The 21606-nt window shown below is 41.3% G+C and overlaps 1 protein-coding gene across 1 annotated transcript in view; it reads right to left on the bottom strand.

Moving 5' to 3' along the window:
* The window catches only part of asic1c (acid-sensing (proton-gated) ion channel 1c), a 140473-nt gene extending 119294 nt beyond the window's left edge, over positions 1–21179 (bottom strand). Inside the window, exon 1 of the mRNA XM_079569172.1 lies at positions 19666–21179. Within this exon, the coding sequence (XP_079425298.1) occupies positions 19666–20220 (555 nt within the window). The 5' untranslated portion in view covers positions 20221–21179. The remainder of the gene's footprint in view (positions 1–19665) is intronic.
* Between the last annotated feature and the right edge of the window lie 427 nt (positions 21180–21606).

The following is a 21606-nucleotide window of genomic DNA, read 5'->3' as shown; positions in this document are numbered from 1 at the left end:
CTAAATTCAGCACAGTGTAATGTGCTCTGTATTTTACAATTTTACAATCTTACAAACTATCACTGTGAAGTACAATGTGTTGTTTTTCCCATAGTTATTCCCCCTGCTGCCAGTGCAACAAACAAGATGCTAATTCAGCAGTCTTTACTGATCCAATATCTTTTCCATATTCTGACATCATTTAAAGTGATATAACTTGAAATATCACTGTTGAGGAGCTCAAAAGCATGTTTAGAATCTACAATTATGTTCTCGCTTTGGCATAAAATCTGTATTTTAACCATCAAAACAACCTTACTCATGTGACCTGGCATTTTATTTATACTCATTGCCAGATGTCGCAATATGTTGATTCACAAACAGAAATCCATCTTGTCAGGCCGGTAGCTTCTTATTTGTGTGGGCGGTGGGTTCCAATCATTCAGCAGAGCTGCAGATAGTCAAAACATATTCCAATTTATTCAAGTAAAAAGGTTGTAGCACTTAGACTGACACGGTACACCTTGCTCACCACACGTTCAGAGATGTGATTCTGAGTGACAGACTGTGCCACTTTGTTGTAACAACACGTCACAGCAAATTAACTAGACACCTCACAGATCTGATATGCATTAGATATTTATATATGAGTAAAGTTTCAGTCCGTCCTTTGCAATGTACAAATCCCACAAAAGGAATGAAGTGTTGCTATAAATACATGTGTATCCAAGACTGAAATGATTGCTGAGAAGGGCTGGACGAAATGAGGGAAAAATTTGAGAAATTCTACCATCTTGAATATTGTGATAACTAATGTGACATTTTACAATGCTATCTGTTCTTGTTTCACCATAGTATGATCTATTAAGGTGAAAAGAGATTAGTTTTGAATAAGCTATTTATGAGTGAAAACAAACAAAATCTAAACTAAAACAGCAAAAAAAAAAACATAAAACATTTTAACATAACATAAAATGACTGAAATCTTGCAATACATTTTTCCTCATGTTTATATCAGTAATGTACAGCAAAAGTTTCAAATTTGTTTCTGTAAATTTTTTCTTTTTTCACCTATTCTTCTGCAGCGTCTCGCCTTTAAGGAACAGGCCACCGTTTTTCCATATTGAGATAAATGTTGTTAGCATTTAGCCTCTCCTCCTCTGGGGCCAAACGGGGGTGATGGTAGAAGCGACCAAGCTCTTCCACGTTTCCCCTTTTTAAATACGCTTATGTAAGTAGTTATACGATCCAAGTATAGTTACACAAGATTAAACATTTCGGTATCACTTTAGTTTACACTACCGTGATACATTGTACCTAACACAATTTAGTACAATGTAATGTGCTCTGTAACAATCTGTAGTAACTTGTACCTATAGTACACAATGGAATAACTTGTAGCAGTTCTTTGTAAGTACATGATGTAATAGGACACAAGACCCCTAGGGTTAGGGCTTAAGTTTAGGGCTAGACTTAGAATTATGTCTTATTACATTATGTAACCTACAAACTACAAATACACATTATTTTATTGTGTATCTAACCCATAGGTACAACGTATTACACATTGTTACAAAGCCCATTACATTGCACTAAATTTAGTAAGTTACAATGTATCAAGGGTAGTGTAAAATTAAACATTTCAATGTTCTAAGTGGATAAAAAGGGGTACTATATTGCAAGGCATAATAACACCATTTTGTTTTTTTATTTTGTGTAACTATACTTGGATTGTGTAATTACTCACGTAAACGTATTTAAATAGGGAAAACATGGAAGAGCTTGGTCGCTTCCAACTAAACCCCAGTTTGGCCCCATAGAGGAGAGGAGGAGAGGCTAAATGCTAACAACATCTTTGGTCTTTTTGACCAGACAGGTACACATCAACTCGTCTAAGCTCAGGTAAGAACATAATCTCAGTATGGAAATACGGTGACCTGTTCCTTTAATATTGAATAATGAATAAGGAAGGTCAAAACAAGGCTAAAAAAGAAGAAAAGATTGCCATGTATTTTTGTTTTCGGCTGCGTTGATCTTGTGACGTGTGCTCGATGCACAGAGACACATTTTGCTCTTTCTGTCCTCCATTCTGCCAATGAAATGAACTGATCCTGCTGCATGATGCTCAGAATCTCTCGCAGCCTCTCGGTGACTCATGCCGAGGCCGTGCCATTCCGGTCCTTGTCAATAATCCAATTCGAGACCATAGCCTCCCATGGCTCTGCTGATTGGGCATGACTTCTGTCTCTTCTCCAACGCTGGATGATGGATTGCAGCATGCCCAGAATTGAACTTAATCATCTCAAACAATAATCTCGCTCTACAAGTTCTGATAACGTTTTAATTGTGCAAACTCAGATAACAGCCATCATTTCTAAATTAAAAGCAGCGGTGATAAATTAAATCAGTTGTCTGGGTTTTTGGCCGAACTGTCCCATGCTGCCACAACCCACCTAGAGCTACATGAGTAATTGTTTTGTTTTGGTTTTTCCCTTGTGGACTAAATATGATGTGAGGGAACAAAACTGAAATGCAGTATTCCACGGCACTAAATGTGGCCACTTTTATTTTAAACAATTGCAGTAAAATGAACTTTCTTGCCTTTGGAAAGCTCATCGATTGTAAAATATGTATTTATATGCACCGCGCTGATTGTGTGTCAATTAAACAAGAGTATAATTGGTGATAATATTGGTTGACAGATCCATAAAAGTAGGACAGGATATTTCTTTGTTGGGAAGCATTTTTATCCAACTTACAGATACGTAACGTTCACAAGTTCACTTGCATGCCAAAGGTAAATACAATGATTGATTCAGGTATTTTTCAGCCAGATCTTGCGGCATGAGATATTGGCCCATCCCAATAAATCATTATTTGTGAGTAAGTAAAGAAACTGGCGTATCTGATATAGCCACAGAAGACCTCAGGGCGAGCTTCAAAACGAAAGATGAACTGCCCTAAACCAAGATAAAAGCCACTGAAAAGGTGCATCGGATATTGTGATCGCAGATACATAATGGTGAAAGGGCCTTGACGACACTGTGAATGGCAATGATGTTTGATCACTCTATTCACAGGATGACACAGACACTAAGCCCTGGTAAATGAAGGTGCCTCTTTGAACATGGAATAAACGACTGACAGTGGTGGTGAATCACTGATCATTCATTTGCATGGTTTGACATGTATTCAAGTCAGCGGCCATTACTCACATCCCGTTTGGTTCTTCCGTCATTAACCGCTGAGAAATAAGCACCGCCTCTTGGTGAGAATTTAGGAGGATATAATGCAGCTCAGCCCTTTCATTGATATGCAGCGCAGAGGGATGTGCCTCTGGCGTGTAGGGCCTGACGAAGCAGAGGGAGGGAGCTGCTGACTGGTCGGCGAAGAAGCTTCCCACAGTTCACTCAAGAGAAAGGCATGATATAAGACATTCTATTAGTGATGGGCGAACAATACAGGACCTCCAGACCTTGGAAAAATCTAAAGCACTGCGTCAGAGCCTTTATCAAATCTGCCGACCAAGTGTGGATGCCTCGAAAACCTCTTTACTTTGCGTATCTTGGTTTGTAGTAGCAATTATTGGCTCAGTGTGAGTCAGTGTCTGTCACTGGTTCAAGGAATCTCAGTGTGTTTCCTTGGTTTGACAGCTTTGAGCGGGTAAGGATTTTATAATAGATCAGTGATTTCAACAGGCAACACACAGACGAGGCGACGCGGACGCAATTGATTGGCTTTGCTTGAGGATGAGCCATTCTCTCCTCTGCCCCCTCTGCTCCTTCGACGCTGATCCTTACTTTGGCTATGTAAATCCTAGACCAAAAGATGCATAAATGTACATGTGCAGGCCTCGTTTCCCCTTTTAATCCAAGCAAGGGCATGTGGATTTCTAAACATGGCTATGGCAAATTTACAAAGCGCAATCTGCAGCTAAATCAGCTCTGTCTCAAGAGAGTACAAGGGCCTAGCATTCTTCTACAACTGCTCCAAGTCGCAGCTGCCTCAGACCGGTGAGTTGGCGTCGCCCACTGTCCATGGAGCCTACAAAACTATGGATTTATAGCCCTATGATTGGTATGATCATCCAACTCAGTTTGTTCATAGGAATGTGCTAACAAATTAAATTTTCTATTTCAGGCATGAAGCTGGTGCCTCAGTTGTGTTCCTGAGAAGGCACAGTGACAAAGTTTGGAATTAAACCACATTGAACCTTCAATACTTTCAGGAAATTCGCCGGCAAAGCTTTGATGCATCACAGACATTATTGGCTAAATCAACTGACAAACACTGCAGAACTAGCAAGTGAGATTTCGTTTCAGGATGCTCATGTGAAAAAGAAATATGTGATAAATAAAATACCTAAACACAAGCATTCACAACCAAGACGTTAAAGCACAAAAGGCAAAGCGGAGGAAAGCACTCGTCTATAGGTAAAGCTCTACACTTAAGCAACAATAAAGATATTCCGTTTCCTCGAACAGCGGGGTCTGGCTTAAAGTGTGTCAAGTTCTGATAAAGTGAATTGTTTTGTGCACGGTATGAATCAGCAACAGCTTTTTCTAATCGCCAAAGCCCACAGAAGAGACACTAGGCAGGAAGGTCTACACTGGGCTGCATAATAGACACTTTTGAGATAAATACAGAAAGAGAAAATGCAAACCAGATGAGTCACCACTCCTCCTCACAAGCATCAGGACAACACGTTTCAGGTAAGGTTGTTACAATTACTGAGAACAATATGCTGCTGGTATCTGCGCTCGGCTAACTGAGATTGTGTTTCCCTATCTCTTGCATTCTGCGATTCTGTCAGCGTCCTCCTGTATAACCCCTCCAACTGCTTCAGCTTTTGTTAAACCCACTGCGAATTTCATGACTCATTCAGGGTAATTTCCCCACATTAGCACAAGTACTTACCAGAGTTGCAGTCAATGTTGGAAAGACTACGTAAAGAGGCCACTTTAAACTTTCATTACTTTAAACAAGTGACAATGGAAGGCCTTGTAATGATAGTCAAATAATCTTAAGTACGCAGAGTTTTTTAAGTAGAGGAAGTGCACTACATGTCCATGATGTCCTATTACTATTATTAAAGAACCTGTTTATAGGCAATGAAGAGTTTTAGTTGTGGTCTAAACTAGTTCCCAACTTTCCACAACTTATTCCTGCAATCCCAGTTATCTGCAAGGATGAGTATTTTAGTTTGTTTACCTTTTGTGGAGCAATATTGTTCAGATTCAGAATTTGTTTTTGTTTTTTTAATTCATCCCTGAAGAGCAATTAAGTTTGCTGCTGTCACTCTCGAAAGAGTAAAACAAGAGCAAGCAACAAAGGTTTGTCAGTGCCAATCTGCAGTATAGAGAGACAAAGACTGATATACCAGTCTATCTTGTGGCTGTTACGATAAAGTGGAAAAAAAATGTAACTATATGGACAGCACACTAAATTCTTTGATCACAGATGTCTGCAAAACAATATGCAGAAGCACATACAAATTAAATTCCATGGACATCAGCAAAAAGAAAAAAGAATCAGACCTTTAACTAACTCACTTTTTCCAATTTGGAAACAGAAAATATATCAAGTGCAAGACCTTTAAACCAACACAGCTACACATATACAGCTTGACAACAATAGTACTGGATCATACAAAAAAACAAGGGCCAAAAAAGTGTCACTAAAATGCATCATGTAACAAAACTCTTGCTGCGCACATGACCTGGTGGTATCATAAACCAGGCATCTTTTAACTACAATTCCCAACTAAAATTGAACTCTACGCTACCCACTCAAGATTTCAGATTATGCAATCTGCACTGAAATGGCAAGGAATCGTGAACCTCCAAGGCTTTACTGAAGGTCAAGCAGTTTACTCACGCTAACCATAGCAACACCAGAGAGCGGGTTATCTGCGGCGTCCCCTGGGCTTTGACAAGTACAGTAAAATTCAAAAATGCAATCCTTGACAGTCAAAGATCTATTTACTTCATGGTTGTTACTCTTGAACAGCCAAAAATTGCATCATAGTCAAACCGTGTGTGTCTAAGGCTAGTGTATACGCATGCACCGTTCAGCTACGTATACCAGGCGTGTTGGGCAACGATAGAAAACCAGACAAACGAAACTTTCCAAGTGTCTATAGTGCTGAGGGAACAAGCCTAAACAAAACAATACAACTCAACACAATGAGTGACAACTTTACATTCCAAAAATGTCCGACAGCTGAGATCTGCTCCCCAGTGAAACCATTATTTTATATCCTCCAGTTCCACAGCGGTAATGAGTCTCGTAGGAATACACCGCAGCAACAAAACACAAAGATCAGAAAAGGCTAAATATTCAGGGATGATTTAGCGGACAGACACGTAAAAAGTAACAGACGTTTATCGCTCATTGAACTAAATATCCTACTGAATAAAAGGTAGTGAGGTACTGTATTGGAGACGTAAAGTGGTACCAGTCCACACAGATTCAAAGCATTCATTATAATGTAGCCGGCAGAAGTGGAGGAAAGTAACAAAGAAATAAGGTAAAGTAAATGGGTATAAATTAATAAAATGTTGTCTACTTTTACTTGATTGAAACAAAATCTTATGATGAATACGTGTTACTTCACTACATTGCAGTACACGTTTGAACTGGATTAAAAGTAAGAAGAAGAATTTGTGGTTTGAATGCATTTATTTTTGCAGTGACCAGAACACAGTAAAGTAAAACAAATAATCAGTAGTTTTAGTGGTGGGAGTCAATTGTGGCTTTTGTCATTAATTAATCGCATTTGAGCATTATTTAGGGGTTGTATTTATTTGTTAAAGGTATATTTTAAATGCTTTTTGTTTTTTCCTACATTTGACTCATTTGTGGAGATGTGAGGCCTGTGTGATCATTTCAAACACTTCAAAAGACAACAGCATTTTGATTGATTCTGAAGAATTATCTTTTAAATAAGTTTATGTCCGCTTAAAGCAGTACTAAGTAACTCTTCCCCCTGGGGGCCATAAGCGCAACTGCAGGCGTAGTAGCAAGTTACGATTTTTTAATTTATTAATTGTCTTGGAGAGTAAATACTACGCTGACAGGCGAAGGGAGAGAGGGTTACTGTGCATCCAATTATACAACGGAATTTTTTTTTTCACTCAAACTTGGCTCTAAATACTGTTTAAAGTGACGTTAGCCCGCAGTTAGCTTTGCCCGTTAGCATGTTAGCTTCTTCTTCGTGATTACATTAGTGTGTATTGCTTTCTCCGCACCAGGGGGCAGTCAAGTTGCAAACATGGTTTTCTGGCCAGAGACACCAGGGGGAGATGAAAGACCCTCCAATCATCCCATAAACACTTGTATTACCCCCACAGGGACTACGGAAAGTATTTATTAAGGTAAATAAGTTACTTAGTACTGCTTTAACTGTGTGAATTAACAACTGTGACAGTAAAATTGATTTACGCTGTTTGTGTCCCTGAGCGACGTCTTGCAGGAAAAAGGACACTGAAAAAGTGTTGGTGCTGCTAAAGTAAAGTGTGATTCAATTCGATTAATATTATTAATCGCATTAAACCATATGTCATTAATGAATTGTTCTGAATTAATCTAAAAGAGGCTTAAGTAGTTTTCAAAATCTGTGTTGGATAATTATAAGAGCTGTGAGAACATATTTTGGTTTGGGGGTGCTGAGAGACAAACATGCTTTTTCTGAGCTTATTTCACATTTATTAATATTTCCTGTAATGCAAAAACTATACACGAGAGGTTACTGCACTTTTTTTACTTTTACTCAAAGTGATAGTCTGTAAAATTACAAAGGCTGTGTCCGGATATCCACCTTCACCCCTAACCCCTCATTCAATAGGCCCACGCTATATATACGTAGTTAGTCGTCTATATAGTGCGCTGTATGGGGAACGAGTGAGCGTTGTGTCCGAATCGCCAGCAGTGAGCGATGACTAATAATAATGGATATCTGCAATAAAGACCGACCAAATTGAAGAGACATTTTAATGTTTATGGACAAATATGAGTCAGATAAGTTTGATCTAACATGCATTTTACATTAACAAAGAAAACAGCTCAGATCATTTGCCTTTTTGCCTGAGAGGGGAAGCTATCGATCATTTAACAGCTCAAGCTAAAGGTTAGCAGCTAACACCATCACCATTTAAATTCAAGTGATTTATTCATGAAAAATACGCAACACGCGATTTAAACAGGTGTTAATTTGTGTTTAGTTCAAAGACTTGTCACTGTCTGTTCTCCTCTGACTCTCGCAATGCATTGTGGTCTATATTGGCCTGTCTGGCAACCATGGGTGCTCACTACTTTTCAAAACACAGTGTGGAAAATGTTGAGTGCACTACTTTTTTTTTCTCTCTGGACATTCGGACACCACAACAAAATGGCGTGACCACTTAAGGAACAAGGTGGACATTCGGACACATCCAAAGAGAACTACAACAAAATCAGTTCTTTGTGAGTACTTTATCCACCACTAGTTTAAAGTAGGCTGCACAACATGAGCTAATGTTCTCCACGAATTCACCTTTTCTGAATGTTGAAATGACCCTATTTTCGGCAGTCTTGAAAATCATATTTCCAACTGTATTTTTGAGCATCTCCAAACATTGGAGTAACATGTTTGAGGGTTTTGCACTCGGCCCCATATCTGTGGCACCTTAAGACATGGAGCATAGCGGTCTAAAATTGGACAGCGCTGAAGCACAGATGAGCGCCATAGCAACAGTCTGGCCCAAGGTAGCGGAGGGCCAACTTTCATTTCAGTTCACGCTTAAGTGAGAAAACTAATTTATTATTAAACAATACGGTGGCCTCTGATGTGTTTGAATAGAGCGAGGGTATAATGGGTGGTTTGGAAAGCGATTCATCAGTTACGAAGGCGGCGTCTTATTTTGAGCAATAGCTGGTAATTCGAAATACGTTTCCGTAAACGTTGGGTAAAGCGATTGTTTAATATGCGCTGTGAAACCTTTGTATACAATAATTACGGTACACTGAATTAAAAAGAACACGGCATTATTTTGTACTCGCTGCAAAGAGCAAAAAGAGATTGAAACTAGGGGGGACTGAACCATAATAATGTGTTTGATTCCAACAAAACACAAAGGCCAAACGCGGCATTTGACTATATTTCTTTTTATGCTTTTGGCTTCGCTGAAAATCTTTTTACTTTGGGAACTTGAGAAAAGCCTGAAGTTGCCTCTTTGAAGTGTCAAAGCCTCTCTTTCTCTCTTCTCTGTGGCACTTCCCCTGAGCTGTGGACACTGATGTAAGGTCATGGCATGACTTTTGCTAACATCTTTGACCAAGGTGGCATGTATAGCCTCCTACAAAAGGCACATTGTAGCTATTCCTTTTTCCTTATGGTGTAGGTCGGTCAGCGAGAAAGGTGTGGCATTGCAGACACTAAAGACACTTTGTCACAAAGATAAAAAGGAGCGCAAATAATTGAAGTTTATTTGAGAGATGTTTATGTCCGTACGGTTTATCATCGGGCCTACATTTTACCCCAGGTTCTCTTCTGGGCGCAATTATCTCCATATGGCAAATCTTTACACCCTTTTAACATTCTGAGACAATTTATTTTACTAAAAGAGGATTCACAGCCAATAGAGCAGTACACTGGCTTTCCTTAAGCTTGGAAGCCAGATAGATGTTCTTTATTATCCTTTCAGAGGAAGCTGAAGTATGTCGCCACAACCACTGCTCTGCAAAGATTTAACACATTAGCAGTATTTATATTGCACTAGCCAGTCAGTAAAAAACAACCTGGCACTTATGTAGCATTTGCATTTGAGGATGTGTAATGCATTTGATAATATGAAGATTAAGATATCACCACAACCATACCACAGACAAAAGTCACTGGGGTATGCAACTTTATATTTACAACTTGCTTGCGAATTCACAGGAACATTAGACATGCAAAACATTTCGCCTAAGGTTCCCCCGCCATGTGCGTCAACAATACACATACATCCAGATACGCCTGATGAGAGTAAACGATCATGACTAAGCACAACTGCAGTAGAGAATAGCGTTGCCAATAACAGGAAAAGGTAAAAGTTGTCTGGCATTATTTGGTTTTCAAATTCATGTTGCTACTTTTTGTTCAAAGGATGCCCTTGGTCTTTTTCAATAACTCCACAGCAAAGAGGACAAAATATTTGCATTCAGCAACCACTGACCTCCTGTGTAATACATCGATACATACGACGGCATTGGATTAGGAATCAACCAAAGATGTTCGGTTTTCAAAGCATCATTTCATCGTATGTGCTCGTTAAGGTGATGAACAATGAGAGCTACGTGCCAAGGTTGAAGTGAAGATTAATGAATAAAAACAGCTAAAAGCCAGAGTTTGACATTAGCACTAGCCAACTCGCCAAATGCTGGTTGATTTTCATTTTGACTGGCCACACATTTAAATCCACAAGCCACTCATTAACCTACTCCTAGATGTATAATTAGAACCCTTTCTATAGCAATTCAAAGAAGCAATTTATTCTACATATTCAAAGGCATGCAGTGTTTCCCACACATAGACTAATCTGTGGTGCACCGCCACAGGATCAACACCGGTCGCCACATATTGCGTTTCGTTAAAAAATGTATATCTATGGTTTATGGGGGGGGGGATTATGGTTTAAAATGCAACGGCCCTAGTGCTAGTGTTTGGTGCAGAAGTACACCGCCACCCCCACATCACCCCATGCAGTCTACTTTAACCATGTCCTACCATTTACAATTCCCTACAGTGGTGAAAAGGTATTTTAAAATCATTACAACAATTTTTAGTACAATAATTTGATGTTTTTACGCAAATACATTTACAGCCAAAAAGCTTGCAGTAAAATGTGTATACTGTATTTACTGATTGGCTAGTAGCTTTGGGAAAAGACTATGGCCACAGTGGTCAGTGAACAGAAAGGTTTATGTCAAGCCCTGCACGCACCCATATCTTTTTTCAAACTGTACGCGAATATATTAAAGCACGAGCTCACTATTTAAATCTTTGCCTTTGCACACTGAAATATCCTGATCGGAGGTAATTTGGCTATCCCCGTGCACTGATTACTGCACAAACTGCAAGTGGAAGCATTTTGTTCATCATAAACAAACCGGAGCCTTGCGGTCTTCCCTCTCTCATAAACAAAGCTTGTCCAATACAAAGGGACGTGTTGACAATTTGGCCTCCGCACAAGTAATCCGGACTTAGGGAAGATGATAAACGGACCGGTGCGGGCCATGAATGCTAATGAGCTAACCGCTGTTTACGGTCCTGCGGCACGGGTCACAATCGGGACAATGACAAACTCAATGATTTTCTGCGCTCTGTGCCGTCAGAGTGATTAGAGGTTTGATGAACTAAAATGTGAGAGACCAAATGAGTCACCCGCTGGAAAAGCTCAGGAAAAAAAAAATAATAATAAATTGGAGGGAATTAATAAACATTCTGAACGTGTAGGGCGACCGAATCGATTTACTCCGAGACATATTCATCTGCGCTTCCTCCCCGTGTTGCTGTGTTACGTTAATGGGGAAAGGCACTCATGCAAACAGGGGGTGCCGAGTGTTCTGTGGGCACTGCAGAAAAATATATGGTCCCAGAAGTCTGTGTTTTGTGAAAGCGACATTTAACGGGTGTCCACAGGAGGAGGAAGGGGGTTTCACTGACACCTATATCAATACAGTAGCATCTGCAGTTGCATGCACAAGGATCAATGGCTACTTCTCCGAGAGCTTTGATGCTATGCGTATGCGCCTACACTCTCCACACGGGCATACGGTTTGGGAGCGTTTACAGCCGACTACAATCTGTTTCTAAGACGCAGGGTCATCATGTCACAGGGAAAAGGTATTTCCCCATGTGGTTTTACCGGCACTCTATCATGCAGTGCGCTAGATGACAGTGGATCGCCAAGGGAGAACAGCTGATAAAAGACCTGTCACAGTGGTCTGGTGATGCTTCTGAGGAGGACTGTAGACGTCAGCCGGGCCATGGCAAGGTAAAGGAAACGTCTTTCCACCCACCAATTCATAAACTGCCTTTGCGTACACACTATGGGATATGAAACATGCTGCCGGACCAAAAACGAAAAACTCGCCACCTGGATTTAACAAACTGTTCTGATCTGGGGTTGGTGCAGTTGGACAAGTCTAGGTTCAGCAACACTATGTGCCCAAAGACTGAGCTCAGCCGACGACCTGAACATCCTGACCGGGTCATTCCATCAATGGATTTCGTCTTTCCTGATGGCATGGGCGTATTCCAAATGACAATGCCAGGATTCATCGGGCTCACGTTGTGAAAGGGTGGTTCAGGGAGCATGAGGCAGTGTGTCAAGATTTGAAAACAAGCTGGAGCAGAGGTGGCGAAACGAACGGCAGGCGGACGAATGTGGCTAAAAAGGGTGAACGACACCACTATTTTTTATTGACATGAAGAAAGGAAATGCACAACTGCTGCCACTTTGTTGCTTTTTAGTATGTGTTCAGGCAATATACTAAAAAGACCGTTTATTTGAACATTGTTCTTGTCCCAAATCGCAACCGGTGGTTAATAAAAGTTAAAGTTAAAAGTCCTATACTTGATTTTTCTATTATAAACAAGACAAAGCCACTGAACTAAAATGTTGGTTGTGGTTTAAATTCATTCCTAACTTTTCAAACATATTGTAGCATCCCAGTTCTTCACAGGGACCAGTTTAATGGCACATTTCACAACTCGCAGGGTGACTTTCCAGGGACATTGTCACAGAAATGCTAGAAAAAGTAACCTGCAAGTTCATAAAATTGATTCAAATGCTTTAGAAATAGAGGCGCAGTGTTTTTCCCACAAATGAGGTTACAATATAGTAAAGGAGGACAAAATACATTTCGCTGCATTCCTTGAAAGAAAAATCAGGTATAGTGCCTTTAAAAAAAACATGGGGCCCTTGCATTAAAAAGCTTTCTCACACTTGGGAAAAACATTGACTTATAACAACCAAACTTCCTGCTCATGGACACAATGTAGATCTCAAACTCCAAGTTTTGCCACTGTAACTTTCAATGCATAAATTGGGAGAGGTCCAAAACAATTACGGGGAAACAAAGCAGCCTCTCACAAAGTAAGAAGTACATGCTCTTGAACAGCAGCAGCATTCAAGTGACATTAAAATTTAATGAGGCAGACAGATCAAGCGTAAAATCACCATAAATTATTATTGATCTGTCAATTCAGTCTTTGTCATTCTCTTATTTAGACTTACAGGAGGTGTGGTATAAAAGAAAGGTCAGCCGATCTATCAAGCTGTGGGCTCCCAGCTTGAATTGTACACTTACACTGTATCATTTGTTCTTTTTATATATGTCCACATACGTATGATCTCAGTCAGGGGTCTCTATCCTTGCTTTATAAATACAGCAAAGAAAATAATAGAAGCGTATGCTGGGGAACATTTGGAGTTGTTCTTTGGTATCGTAAAAGAGAAATGCTGGTGTCATTTCAGCAGCTGGTCACAAAACAACTTTCCCAAATGTAATATTGTTTTGCCTCAAGCCCTTTCAATAACATGGTGCATTTATTTTTAGCTGCTGCTTAGATTTCCCTTTACTTGTGAACAAAACGAGAGCCAAGTAAAAATCACTTCAAATCTCTGTTCTTTCTGAGAGATTTTCTGCTGTCGCCACAGAAGGGCTGGACATTTTACATCAATGCGGTTATGACTACGGAAAAGCCTGGACGACATCTTACTTTTGAAAGTCATTTGACCTTTATTTAACCGCGAAAACTTGTACTTCTCATCTCCGTATTGAATATAAAACCCAACACCTACTGTCCGAGCCGGGAACAAGACGGGCCCGTGAAATTCCGCCTGGGGAATGACAATATGTTGGACTGAAAAATACTAGGCATTTGCTCTCTCACAAGTCTATTGTAGCCAGCGGTATCTCTCGGAACACAACTTCTCTCAGCTTACTTTGCAGATAAGGCCCTGGCTGCCTCCTCTTCCATCTCCCGCTGCTTTGGAGTTTCTATAGTGTACTTGTGCGCCACTCTGCTGAGCACTCCGAAATCATCATCGCTTGGAAATATCGTGAAGCGTTTTGCAGTCTGGCATCTTATTTCTGTTGTTTGATGGCACGTTGCCCTGGCACAAGGCTCCTTCCAAGGTGTACAGGACAAACCAGCACCAGCTTTTGAAAGTGTTCCTTTGTCAACAAACTAAAAACTCTGATTTATTATTATTACATTATTGGCAATTGGTAACAAACTGCCCACTAGAGCTGCAGTGCTCAAGTCTCTTTTCCCCAAGTCATTTGCGTAACTTGAGTTGAATATTAGCTCGCAAGTCCTGTGCACTGCCGATTTCCTAATATACGCTTTTATAAACAAGCTTAAAGTGACAGTCTGTGAGATTGCAAAATAGAGATAGAGATCTCAAACGTAAACAATCAATGATATGCTACTTTCTAATCAAGTCCTATTCTTCTCACAGATCCTTTTACCACAACAGGTACAACGTAGAGGTTACATTAAGTACATATGTGCCACTTTTTATGGAATCACAGCACACTATAGTGATGTATGACTGAGCGACTGTAATCAAAACAAATGAATACATCAGTGGGGTCAAGGAGGAGGCGAGGTTGTAAATGTCAATGACTTTGGCCCACAACAAGAGAGACCACAAGTCACTTTTGTCAGCGCCTCTCATCTCGACGACTCCCCTGGGACCCAGCTGCCAAATAGATCAAATGATGGGAGACAATTTACGCCTTAAAGACCCAGATTCGGCTAACTGTGACGATGAATGCTGATTTCACGTCCCGGATGAGAAAAGGCAGAAAAGTGACCTGCTATGAGGCACTTGTCACGCACTGTCAGGCTTTCAGATGGCTGGGTTACCTCTGCACTATGGCATTATGATAATCAAGCTCTGGTACACCAGCATCATCGACTCTGGTGCCATTTACATACTGTGTTAGTCAGACGACGCCTTTCCGACTCGCAACAACCTGTCGATAAATACATATTGATAAAGGTCACAGTCACAGAGAGGAACAGGGAGATTGCCAGCACAACTGCAGCTCAAAGGGAGGTTTTATAGACTTCATTTAAATTATACATTTGAATAACTGTGTTTCAATTGTTTCTTATTTGTTGTTGAAAGACAAACTCACAGGACACAGTTGACGTAAGCATGCAGTACATCACAATTTGGAGCAAGGGGGAAACAGTAAAAAACAAATTAACTACTCTACTCTGTCAGTCTTTTAGTCGTTGCTTGAACAGAGCAGCTTAAAAATGGGATAATGGTCATGGTCGTGCTGTCGAGAAGTGACTGAGAAAGTGGTCCCAAAAACATTGCCGACCAAAAAAAGGTTACACGCTCTAATATTTGGTTGGACCGCCTTTAGCTTTGACAGCACACTTTCACAAACTTCTGCAAAGTCGAGGCCATACAACCTTTGCTCTGCCTGATCCGTCAGACCTCGGAAGCTAAGCAGGGAAGGGCCTCGTTGGGACTTGGATGGGAGACCGTTTAGGATTGTCGGGAAGCCTGGAGGAATGTAGTGAGCGAGTGAGTGAGTGAGTGAGTGAGTGAGTGAGTGGTTGTTGGTGGTCGGAGGGGCCGATGGCGCAGATTGGTAGCCTCGCTTTTGTCAGTCTACCCTAGGGCAGCTGTGGCTACAATAGTCGCTTATCATCACCAAGTATGGAGTGAATGAATAATGCAATGTTAAGCGTCTTTGGGTGTCCAGAAATTCACGATATAAAACCAATGCATTAAAATTATTATTATAAAAGAGCCAGTGTTGCATTAATTTTTCACCAAGCTCTTGTATTGATGATGAGAGAGTGTGACCACAGCACAAAGCCTTCCCCAGCACACCCTAAAGACTCTAAACGGGCTTAAGATCTGGACTCTGTGGAGGCCAATTCATGTGTGAAAATGATGTCTCGTGCTCACTGATCCACTCTTTCACCACGTGAGACCGATGAATCCTGGCATTGTCATCTTGGAAAATGTCCGTGCCATCAGGGAAGAAGAAGTCCATTGATAGAATAAACCTTGACCTGACCAACTGCAGCAACCCCAGATCATAAGTTAATACAGTTTGTTTGGTCTAGGAGTGTAATCGAACATGCCACTGAAACAATGATGAGGAGTTACAAGTTGAAGTTGACAAACATTAACCTTGAGCTTTGGGCTAAAAATCAAATGTCTTAAACAGTAATAAGAGCTTTGGAATTGTGCTTTAAAATCCAATGTGCTTTCTTTGAAGTTGAACTTGGAGCAACCGCCTTTATTCTCTTTGACAATTTTCTTGAAACAATTCTTGTCAAAATCAATCTAGTGGGCACACACATAAAAGTATTCATCCGCAGTGGCACTACACATTGTCATTCTCCTCTCCTACCCATCCATTACCACACCAAACACTGTGAATGCCTTCTCACCTGCATCATAACCCAGACTTAATGGAATTCTCCCTTCATTTATTCAAGGTCAAAGCTCGTCACTCCCACAGTCCTTTGCATTGTAAATCCATCCCCAACACATCTGGGGCGGAATTTAAATAATTGAAATTTTCCTGGTGTGGTCATCTAAATGTTGCATTCTGAAGGTGATTGATGCTGTGCTGTGAAAGACAAAGAATAACAGATTTTTTTTAATAACTAAAAACACTTACATGCCTTTATTTAACGCTCTCATAAAGCTGTAGGGCAGTTTATCACCCCCAACGGACCAGAGTATGAGACTGTAGTGTGCTAAACCAGTAAGCTACACAGCACTGCAATAACATGTCTTCATTACATCATATTGCCATTTCGCAGAGGAGCATTATGAACTATGTCCGTCTGGAGGCAAAGCAAGTTGTGGCGGGACATTATTATCTGACGCGACACCCGCACAGAGGGACGGCTGTGGTACTGCTGGCAGAGCCCTTGTTCTCCACAAACACAATTTTGTGCTCACCAAGGCACAATGCAGTGGGGAAGTGCTTTACCCACTCAATCCAAGCCACAACCACATGAGCAAACCGATATTGACTGTGACAGGGACCAGGCAAAAACCTGTGCTTCGAATCAACAGGTGATAAACAGAAGCACTAAACACACCGGGACGGGAGGTCAAGTCTTCCCCGAATAATAACGGCATCAATTTAAGGAGAAGAAGGGTTTGTAAATGGTTCTTCCACAAGCCATCCATATAACGATTTGCTGTGGGATGATACACGGTCATCCCTGCATATAAGAAGAGAAGGGAGCACTGGCAAAGGAAGAACTGGCTCTACCCAAGAGGAGTTATTTTTTTCTTCTTAAACAACTTGGTTGTATGGTTTAGTTCAACAAAAATGTGCATTACAAATCAATGCTGAAATGACCCAGTTGTTTTCATCTAATAATGGAATTCTATGAAGTGCTCACATGAGAAGTAGAGCTGCACGATTTTAGAAAAATAGAGGATAAATTATTTATTTATGACAACTAGTAATTTGTGATTAAAATTATGATTCCGTTTACAGAGCATGTTTTACATAACTTCAGAAACATTGATCCACCTAAGAGAAAACTAAATAACAAACTACTGAACTAACACAAGAATCTTAACCACAGGGTAAGCAGCTAAAAATAATATGGAGACTGATTTTTTTTTCTTTTCAGAGCACACCTAGTGAACTGCGGTCTTTGCAATTTGCTCAGGGCAAACAATTGTGATTTCAATTCAATCACAATTAATTCTGTGGATCGAGATAGATGATAGTCATCCGTCAGTAATTTGATGAACCAATGGCAAAGACAAAACAAAAGAAATGAGATGTTTGCTTTTGTTGTCGGACTTCTGCCGAATAGTGGAATAGTTGATATATTTAACATCGATGCTGTGTTGGTGAATCAACATTAGCAATCGGCCAATCGAGGCCTTAAACACTGTATATCCCCGCTTCATTTACATGTTTGTAGTCAAACTTTAGCTAACACACTCATGTTAGATGCATGCATGTTTTTTATGTCTTCTCCACCATGAAAAAACAGGGATTCTTTTTTCTCCCACTGGTTCTTGGTTTGAGGACTTTCCAAGCAAATGCATCAGGGTTCGTTCAAGTGGCCCAAATGTGAACATGGCCTTTGAATAACTTTTGAAATGTTATGACAATCTCAGACTAGTACACAAGTTACCTAAATCTGAACTATGACTATTCTCTACTTCCTCATTACATAATAAGCACACATCCAAAGGACATATCAAATTAACTGCTGCCACCACACTCCACAGCCATGTTACACAGCCCACTTTGCAGGACATTGAGAAATCATGGCAACAAAGTCAACATACAGCAGCATCATCTCATTCCATTCACTCTTTTCCCTGCCATCTCATTAAACGCTGCCAGCATTTTCAATCAAGCAATACAGCAGCAATTAGCCTCCCATGAATGACTCGCTCCTCACGTCACTGGTAGAGGCTGCTTGGGAGCACAAATGTAAATGGAGACGTTCCCAGTTCACTGTATTTGCGGTGCAAATTAAAAGAAACACAGCTGAAAGAAAAATATTAAATTAGTGCTTTATCATCGGAGACAGGAGACAAGAACAGCTCTGACGACAGCAAAGTCAGTCACTTAAAACGGGTCTGCGCAGGGGGATTTCTCTCAGGGTTGATTAAAGATACAATGAAGATGAGAAAATGTATTTGTCAAGAGGACGGACTCCGCACAGAGATAATTTAGGCGGCCCGTTAAAAGTTGCAGCTATTAAGGATGGAATATGCAAAAGCAGTGAATAAATTAGCACTTACTCAATGCAAAATAAATGTTCCTATTGCCTCTAGAACCAAAAGAGCAGAAAAAGAAAACTCTCAACAAATTTGCCAAAACATCCCCACGCCTGAAAGAACCCTGCTGGAACTGATCTAAATAATGAATCAGTCATGTCTATTATGATGGTCATTCTTTTAACAAATGGAATAGCTAATTATGGGAAGTTTCAAAATGTTTTTTTCTTTTCCCTGACAACAACTCCCCAAAATTACCCAATATTCCCCAACTATCTAGCTTTGTTTTGAATACAACAGAAGCTTTTCATAACTTTTAATCTCTTAAAATGAGTGTCTAAACAACACCTTAATCAATCAAATAAATGTGCTTTGCTAAGGCAAACAAAAGCACAGTATCTGTCTCTTGACCACTTAGCGGTATATAAATAATATTCATGTCACTTGAATAAACAGAACACATGATTAAGGACAAGCCTCATACTGAGATCCACCTGTCTCTGCACAATAGGAAGCCACTCTAAACACTCGAAATGTTTATCTATGTTTCTCCCAGAACAGACACTGCAATATCTCACAGAAGAACAGAAGAAAGAAAAATACAGAGTAGTTGTTAATTTATTCATGGAAAAATAGAGAGTAGTTGTTAATTTATTCATTGTTTACCAGGTGAAGACGCTAAAATACAGTGAAAATGTAAACCATGCAACCAACTATTACATGCCAATTTGGTCTTAGTTCTCCAAATATTAGAGATATCACCCCCCCCCAAAAAAACAAGCTCTCACTGAACTCTCGTGAACCCTCAACTGTCAAAAGCTCCCATGAGCCACACAGTCAGCCGAGCAGGCGATGAACAATGACAGGCTTCCGAGCGAACAGGGCCAAAGAAGACAAGGCTCCTTACCGTGGTGAAGTTGGCTGGGACGCACTCCTCTCCCCGGAAGGTGCACTGCAGTAGCATTTCCTTGATGTCGTGCCCCGTGCGGTTGTAGAAGTCCGTCATGTTAAACAGCTTGGGCTTAAAGTTCTGAAAGTTGGCTTTATCCTTAAGGGCGGCCAGCACCTCGGGGTCGGCCAGGTGCGGGTTGGCTATTTGGTAGTTGTTGTTGAGGAGGGCCAGCAGCTCTCCCACATGGTAGAGGTCGTTCCTGGTGATTTTGGAGAAGCGGAACTCGTTGAGGTTACAGAAGGTGACGGCGGGGAAGGTGAGGTTCGGCGCCGCCACCTCGTCCAGCTTGGTGACGTGGGGGTATTCCAGGTAGTAGATGACGCGGTCCATGCAAACTATCATTAATAACGCTAAGGAGCCTAAGAATGACAGGGACCATAGGAAGCGGCGGAATGTCATGTGTCCGTACGCGAATATGTGACTCATGCCGTGTAGAGTGGACATGTTGGCGAAAGCCTGCAGGTTGGACGGCCTGATGCTTTCGATGCTGTCCTCTGAGCTCCCCTTCATGACTTTGGCCGTGTCTTTACCGTCTCCCAAAGAACTTCGAGATAAGAGTCTTCGCTTAGCAACAGCACAATCCGCCCGGCAGCCCTTCAAGAAGTGGCAACGTTCCCAATGAACCGCTCTGGCAAAGCGCTTGTCAGTGGCACTTTTCCTTTCATCACAAGTCACCTTTTACCAGTTGTCAGTTCACTCTGTAGTCTTAGGTCCCGCTTGTTCCTCCAGGCGGCAATTTTATTATCTCCAAAGCTGTCTCTGCTGCTCAGCTGTCCCCCTTTGTAGCGGCACCAAACGCGATGACAGCTTCAGAAACACCCACTTCTAACCCAAAGAAACGCGGCGTCTCCTTAGTCCTAAGCGGCGGGAATGGGGGAACGAGCATGCAGGGGGACAAATAAGAGAGGAAGAGCAGGGGGAAGACACAAGAGGCAATGAAAAGGGCTAGCGGTTTGAAGAAAGGTGCTAAGCCGAAAAAAGCAGTGAATGGGACCCTTCCTCCTGTGAGCGGAGAGAATGCCTCTACATCGCTGTGAGAATGGGATGAAATGCTTTTGTGAATGGAGGTAATAAAGACAGAGGCGGCTCGCTGGTCCCTATAGCCGGCACCTCTGTTTGCTCCTTCTTCTTTTTTTTTTTTTGCGCTTCCTTCTGCTTTTGGTGAAATGAAAAACGCGCGAGAGAGGAGGGGGGTCAGAGTCACAGACCTCCAGCCAGCTTACCAATGTGCTTGACAACCGGCAGCTTCCAACGCACTCCCACTTCACCTATACGCAAAGATCCTCGGTTGCCACATAGGAAGCTTTACGGTTCACCCCCTCAGTGACACGTCTAACCTGCGTCCACGCTTCCGGCTTGAGTCCGGCTTAACGCGCAGGTTTAAATTATGCCTTGTGGAATCCGTTCACATGCGTTTCTCTCGCCGCTCTCTCCCGCCTCCCGCTGCCCCCCTCTCTCTCTCTCCCGCTATCTCACCTCTGTGTTCGGTGTCCCTCGCTCGCCCTTTTCCTCTTTAGTAGTCAGGATCCATCCCACTGCTGAATGGCTGTTGTGCTGTGCGTCTGCTCGCGCTGGGGGGGGGGGTGGGTGCGAGTCTTTAAGATTCGATCTGGTCCAACAGCAGGCTCCATGTGTGGGATCGGTCCTGGACAACAAAGCCACATGTTGCGTGTTTGGAAATGTGACACATGTTTATACTGTGGCAAAAGACATTTAAACACAGAGTCTGAGCTTAGATATTCAAGCTGAGGATATCAGGGTAAACAATTTATACCATTTTGAAAATTAAGGTAACAATAAAGAAAAAAGAGGATGCTTGTCTGGTGAAGGGGGTGTACAACATTAACAATACTTTTTTCTTCTTCTTGCACATTAAGCGTGCATTTATTGTGATTT

The sequence above is a fragment of the Gobius niger genome (assembly GCF_951799975.1).
Source record: "Gobius niger genome assembly, chromosome: 13".
NCBI classification, from domain to species: Eukaryota; Metazoa; Chordata; class Actinopteri; order Gobiiformes; family Gobiidae; genus Gobius; species Gobius niger.
Note: the sequence above shows the minus strand (reverse complement) of the source record. Positions and strands in the feature narration are given on the sequence as shown.